Source organism: Mirounga leonina, unplaced genomic scaffold, assembly GCF_011800145.1.
Source record: "Mirounga leonina isolate KUSES-001 unplaced genomic scaffold, KU_Mleo_1.0 Mir_115, whole genome shotgun sequence".
Classification (NCBI taxonomy): Eukaryota; Metazoa; Chordata; class Mammalia; order Carnivora; family Phocidae; genus Mirounga; species Mirounga leonina.
This window is the reverse complement of record NW_023270268.1, coordinates 36553932-36560321: the sequence shown is the minus strand read 5'-3', so window position 1 is coordinate 36560321 and position 6390 is coordinate 36553932. Positions and strand designations below refer to the sequence as shown.

At 53.6% G+C, this 6390-nt stretch overlaps 1 protein-coding gene across 1 annotated transcript in view; it reads right to left on the bottom strand.

Moving 5' to 3' along the window:
• Positions 1-4241: 4241 nt before the first annotated feature.
• Positions 4242-6390, bottom strand: part of SPSB4 (splA/ryanodine receptor domain and SOCS box containing 4) — a 78681-nt gene continuing 76532 nt past the window's right edge. Inside the window, exon 3 of the mRNA XM_034995913.1 lies at positions 4242-5772. Coding sequence (XP_034851804.1) covers positions 5645-5772 — 128 coding nt within the window. The 3' untranslated portion in view covers positions 4242-5644. The remainder of the gene's footprint in view (positions 5773-6390) is intronic.

Sequence of the window (6390 nt, the reverse complement as noted above, 5' to 3'; positions counted from 1 at the left end):
TGTTTAGCCAACTGAGCCACCCAAATAATATTTCATCTTCTGATTGACATGGTATATCTCTCCATTTATTTAGGTCTCCTTCAGTGTCTCTTGAAAATGCTTTGTGGTTTTCAGTGTGGAGGCCCTGTACCTCTTCCATTAGATTTTCCTATTTTTGTTACTATAAGTGGCACTGTTTTAAATTTCATCTTCTAATAGCTGTTAATATGAAAAAAATACTGACTTTGTATCCAATGATCTTTCTAGATTCCCTTATTAATTTTTACAATTTTCTATAGATTTGTTTCTATGTATACAATGATGTCATCTGCAAATAACGATGATGTTATTTCTTCCCTTCCCTTCCTTAATTTTTATACCTTTAAATTTTTTGTTCTTGTCTTATTGAACTGCCTAGGATTTCCAATATAATGTTACATAGAAGTGGTGAAGAGTGGGCAACCTTTCGTGTCTGTCATCTCAAGCAGGTGGGGACATTGCCACCAAGCTTGTCACTGGCTTATTTACTCCCAAGACCCATCAAAGAAGTGGAGGGCATCATTATTTTGGCCAAATGTGTCATCTCGCTTAAGGAAGCAAGGTTTGGCAATACCAGGAGGCAAAGCATTCTTATAGCCGGGTCTCACCATCTCAGTTCTTCTAATGAAACAGTAAGTTCAAGACCAAGCCACTCTTAGTCACTCTGTATTTATTATTCTATGGTTATTTTGATTGAGCATGATGATCCTCTCCGGGAAATTCTCCACACACCATGGGCCCCACAGGTTGCGGGTGGGTGGGGCTGGAATGAATTAGTCAAAAATTGTGCGCCACCAGGGCAAAGTGAATAGTCCCTCCACCCTGGTTCTGGAGAGCAACAAACTCAACATCGCCGAAGGAAGAAAGAGCGTTGGGAAGTACTCCCTGGCTTTGGACTCAATCACATGGTGACAAGTGCCCTTCAAAATCTGAGAATTCTGGGTAGGCTGGGACAGCTTTCTCAGTTCTATGATATAGGTTCTCACTAATGTCAACCATACCTGCCCCGAGACGACTTAATTAAGCACCTCTTTAAGGGTGGGGGGTGGGGGGGGTTAACCTGGCTGCATATTAGAATCACCTGGAGAGTTTTAAAAACTACCAAGGCCCAGACCCCACGCCAGAGGTCCTGATTTAATTGGTCTGGGGAAGGACCTGGGCACTGGGACTTTTTACAAAGTTCCTCAGGGGATTCTAATGCACATCCAAGCTTGCCTAGTCCTATCATGCAGCTCCTTAAAAAGAGGACCCAAGAATTCTTGTCCTTGTCCTCTGGGAGTTCATCATCTAACCAGGGACATACATGCTGTCCCTGGCATCTGGGCAGAGATCCTGGGTGTCTGTGACCTCCTTGGATATCAGTGGCTGGGGCTGTGAGACACTTCAAAGCCAAGTCTAGAACTAGCAGACTCGTCTCCTGAAGCTGCCCTTGGTTGAGTGTGCCTGTGTATGAGATTGTGTTATTGTAATAGTCCAGAGAGGTGACCCAGAAGCCTTGACCCCGAACCAGACAGTGACACCCAAGAGGGAGGTTGGCAGTGAGAGGTCGCGATGTTGTGCTGTGGGAAGGGTGGACCTAGGGCTGGGTCACAGAACAGAGACCTCCTCTCAAGAGGCTGTCACTGCTCAGCTTCAGCCAACATCACCATAGAGGAATGTGGGCCTGGTCTTTCCTCATCTCTCTATTCTTCAAGAGCGGTCAGAAATCTGGATTTCCTGTTTAATTGCCTGATTTTTCTGAGCTGGGCTCAATTTTATTTAAACGCACACATTAAGTGGGATGACAGATGTCTGACAAAACGACCTAGCCCCCAGAACTAGAGGGAAAAGCGGACCAGCTCCTTGCGTTTGGGACTAACAGCGGAGATTGGCGCTCTTTGCCGGGGCCCGGGCGAGACGCTGCGGGGTCTCCTGTCGCTCCGCTGCCGCGCACACGGGTCTCCTGCTCCGAGGCCGCCGCTGGGAGCAGGCACGGCTGTCCTGGCACAAATCAACCACCACTGTGTTCCTTGTCACCTGCCGCCACTTCGGCTGCCGCATCGTGAGGTGAGGAAACCTTTGTTTCTTATGAAAGATGGCCCCTAAAGAGGCCGGCGGCTGGCCTGAGGGTCTGAGGGGGAAACAGGGGAAAGAGGGGGGCTTTTGTCCAGAAAGTGGCAATGGTAGGTGGGGGAGAGCGAGAGCCAGGGGGCTCCGCAGGGCTCGGCTCTCTGGGGGGACTGTGCCCCGCGTGTGCTCTAGTCGCCGACAGTTAGAAAGCGGTTAGCGGGACCGTCTCAGCAAGTGCCTGGGCCAGACGCGGGTCATGGAAAGGCCAAACCTCAGGGAACGTGCGGCGGTGACGGGGGCTGGGGGCCGGGGTGTCATGGGCACTGGCTCTGGGGAAGGGTCCTGAGGCTCCCAGGCTGCCTGTGGGGAAGGGCCCGCGCCGGGGACTGTGCGCGCACGCGGTACTAATACACCGGGAGCCCAGGGACATGGGGCGCGTCACAGGCGGACTCCGCTGGGCAGCTACAGCGGCTCCTGACCTCAGCCCAGCTCACCCGGACACAGAAGCTCCCGCCTTGAGAAGGACGGGACAGCAGAAGTGCCCCCGTCGCCCCGAGAACCCCCCCTTTCCTGTGCATGGCTCCCTCCCACTTGTTCACAACTCTGCATCTCTGCCCTGGTTTTCCTTGATCGCCCTCGGTCCTGGGCGCCTTCCACTCCCTGCCCTCCCGCCCTGCCTGGCTCCTTTCTTCCCTCTGACACCATTCTGTGGGGTTGCTTCCTGCTACCCGTCTCCCCTTAGAATGTGAGCTCCAGCAGCGCGAGACCGCACCCCCTCCTTCGGGTTCTGGCAGGGCGGGGCCCACCCCAGTGCCCCAGTATCTAGGGAATGGCTAAGGGAGGGGAAGGGCCTGAGGTCCCAGAGGCCTCCTGGCCAGGGTGTGGCTCTAACAAGAATTCCTCCCCTCCCCCCGGACTTTCCTCACAGGTTCCATGGACATCCCAGCTACAAGGGGGCACTTCCGCACACACCTCCACCTCACTGGTCTTTGCTGAAGCCATGTGTCTGCGCCAGGGCTGTGTGGAAACAGCAGGCCCGGACTCTACCATGCCAAGACTCACAGCCCGCAGAGGCAGAGAGGGGCTCTAGCCCAAGAGCTTGGTTGAGAGGCATACTGAAGCCTGGGAGCTGAGGAGTGGACTCCCAGAGCAGGCAGAGGTTGGGGGGGGGGAGAGGGCTAGGGAAGGGCTTCTTGGAGGACGGTCCACCTAAGCCAGTCCTGGAGAAGGTAAAGTGAGGACGGGGAGAGCATTGCTGGCGTGAAGGAAATTGCATAAGCAAGGTTTGGACAAGACAGATGCCTTTAAGCTGGAAAGCTGGTGCTGAAACTGGGACCCTAGGAGTTGGGGAGTGTCCTCGTCCACTGGTCACCTGGTCCAGCCCTCGCACTGTGTAGAGAAGGAAGTGATGTACCCAAGGTCACAACATGTAAGTGACAAACCCAGGCCTCCTGACTCCAAAGCTGAGCCCAGCCTCCAGCCCTGAGATTAGGGCGAGGAAAGAATGCTACCCCTGGTGGTAGGTTTAGCATGTCTAATGCTTTTGGTCCGTCCTTACCAAGGTCGTCTTTGCTTAAAAAGCAGAGATGAAGAGTGCCTCCTCCTCCAGGAAGCCTTACCCTCAGACCCTATTTCCCACACCACCTTCATGATCTCCCTCTCACTTTGTTAGTCTGTAACATCCGTAAACGTCGCCTTGGAGGGACAGATCTGCCTGAGCCCTGGGTCCTCAGAGATTGGCACGGTGCATGTTGGTGACCTGTCCTGCTGCGTGAATGTTGTGCCAGTCCTCGCCCAGACCTTAGCCTGACTTACTTGCAGCCCCAAGGCTGCCTAGGCTGCATGGTCACCCTTCAGCAACTGGCACTACTCCTTGATGATGACATGCACTTCCAAAGTCGCATCCGGCTCCACCTTTGGGTCCGGTTCACAATGATTATCCCATAGGGTTCACCCTGCTGGACCCTGTGCCCCCTGCAGAGCCACCCCGAGGACACCCCCACCTAGGCATCAGGAGTTCAACCTGGTTTTCTGCCACCATGACTAGCTGGTGTGGACGCAGGACCCAGGCACGTTCGCCTTTGTAAAATGACCTCGGGTTCGGGCTCAAGTGGGAACAGCAAGACAGAAGAGGCGAGAAAAGCCTGGGGAGGGATTTGCGTTCTTGCCTCCTGAGGGTCTGGGGACACACCAGCCAGGCTGGCCCAAGGCCCCCGCCCACCCCTCCCCACAGAACATTTAAGCAGCTGAAGGACTGAACGACAAACTTTATTAGAAACACTCCTCATTCATCAGTCAAATTCACATTGAAGTGGGGGGAGGCAGTGCCATCTGGGGCTCTGGAACCCCACTGCTGTGACAATTTCCAGTTAAAAATGGGTCTGGGCAGCGAGCTTCAGAAACACATGAGAGATGCTCAATGGCGGAGGCGGCGGCGGCGGCGGCATCTCCAGGAGGGGACCGGCTCGGGCGGAGAAGCTGCTGTCCACGGCCACCCTGCCAGTGACAGGGCTGCCCCTGCGGCCCCAAGCTGATAAATAAACAGCACATCACACACACACTGGAAACAGAAACAAACTCGTACATGTCTCCTAAAGTGAAAAAATAATTCACTCAAATAAAGCTTTGTGGCAGCTAGGCACCTCCAGGATGGGCGGTTGCCCAGAGACCCCCAGCACCCAGGAAGGCTCCCCAGCCTGAGGACATCATCATCCACTTGGGTGGCACAATGCCCCAAATTCCCCCATTAGCACCTTTGGACTAAGTACTGCCCTCTCACCACATTCCTCTTTTAAAATGCAGCGTGACTCAAGATAATAATAATAATAGTAAGGATACACTCTGTCCCTGGGGTGAATTAGTCAGACTCAGCTTCCCTGAATAGAGGTGCCTGGAGTAGCCAGAGAACTGTGGGCCAGCGGTGCGTGAGTGGGGGGGGGGGCGCGGGACGGGACAGAAAGGGCGGTGAAGGGGTAAGTAAACAATGTTTGAAGAGGTAAGCAGGAAGGTGTCAAAACACAGCTTTGTCCATGTGCCAGTTCTGCAGTTGGGCATCCCTGGGTAATAGTCTTGCAAAGGGGCACATAGTCCTAAAGTGTCAAGGGGTGGGGGCCCAGAGGGACACCCGCATCAAGCTGCTTTCGTCATTCATTATTCAGAGGCAATTTCTCCCCGAGCTGGCCAATTTTCCCCTGGTCCTCTCTGCACCAGGGCACGCAATAGAAAAGTCTCCTGCCCAAATGTTTTATTCATTCTCTTGAATAAGAAGACAGGCTCTCTGATCAATACCGGGGGCCGCTGGGTCTTGGTCGGCGGGCAGGATCTCTGCTGGGCGCGGGCTCCCGGCTCTTCACAGCTTCCAAGGAGGTGCCCGACTTAGAAGGGCCGCCTCCAAGGCAGCAAGTACTGTTGGCAAGAGACATTTCGTTTTCCGAGTTGGGAACGCGTCCTGGTCCTTTCAAAGAACTGAGTGTCCTGGCGCTCTGGGTTGAGGAGGAGCACCCCTTCCTGAAGGTACTGCGTGACCATGAAAAGCCAGGCCCTGCTGTGTGTGGGTACCCACTGCTGCTCCTCAGCCTCACTGGTACTGCAAATAGTTTTTGAGAGATTGAGGCAGGGGCAGGGTGCTGATGTCCCGTAGGCGCTGGCGGCCCAGGGCCAAGCGGATGGATCTCCGGCACAGGTCCATCAGCGGCAGGGGCTCGGCTGCAACGAGAGGGGAGTGGTTAGTCTTGCTGGTGCCTTGCACACCTGCTCGTCCCTGCCTACCCTCTGCCCACCACTGGTGCCCCTGCTCCTCAGAGCTGACCTTCAGGGCCTGGGGCTCCTCCTCCGAGAAGCCGCCTCCGATTATATTAGCTGAGGGCTTAGAGCAATGTTTTTCTTTTTCTTTTAAAGATTTTATTTATTTATTTGACAGAGAAAGACACAGCGAGAGAGGGAACACAAACGGGGAGTGGGAGAGGGAGAAGCAGACTCCCTGCCGAGCAGGGAGCCCGATGTGGGACTCGATCCAGGGACTCCAGGATCATGACTTGAGCCGAAGGCAGTCGCTTAACCAACTGAGCCACCCAGGCGCCCTAGAGCAGTGTTTTTCAAACTGGGAAGCAACCGGTTAGACTAAAGAGTGGTGAAATCAGTTCATTGGACTGTGACCAGCAATTAGAAAGAAAGAAAGAGAGAGAGAGAGAGAGAGAGAGAGAGAGAGAAAGAAAGAAGGAAAGAGAGAGAGAGAGAGAGAGAAAGAAAGAAAGAAAGAAAGAAGAAAGAAAGAAAGAAAGAAAGAAAGAAAGAAAGAAAGAAAGAAAGAAAGAAAGAAAGAAA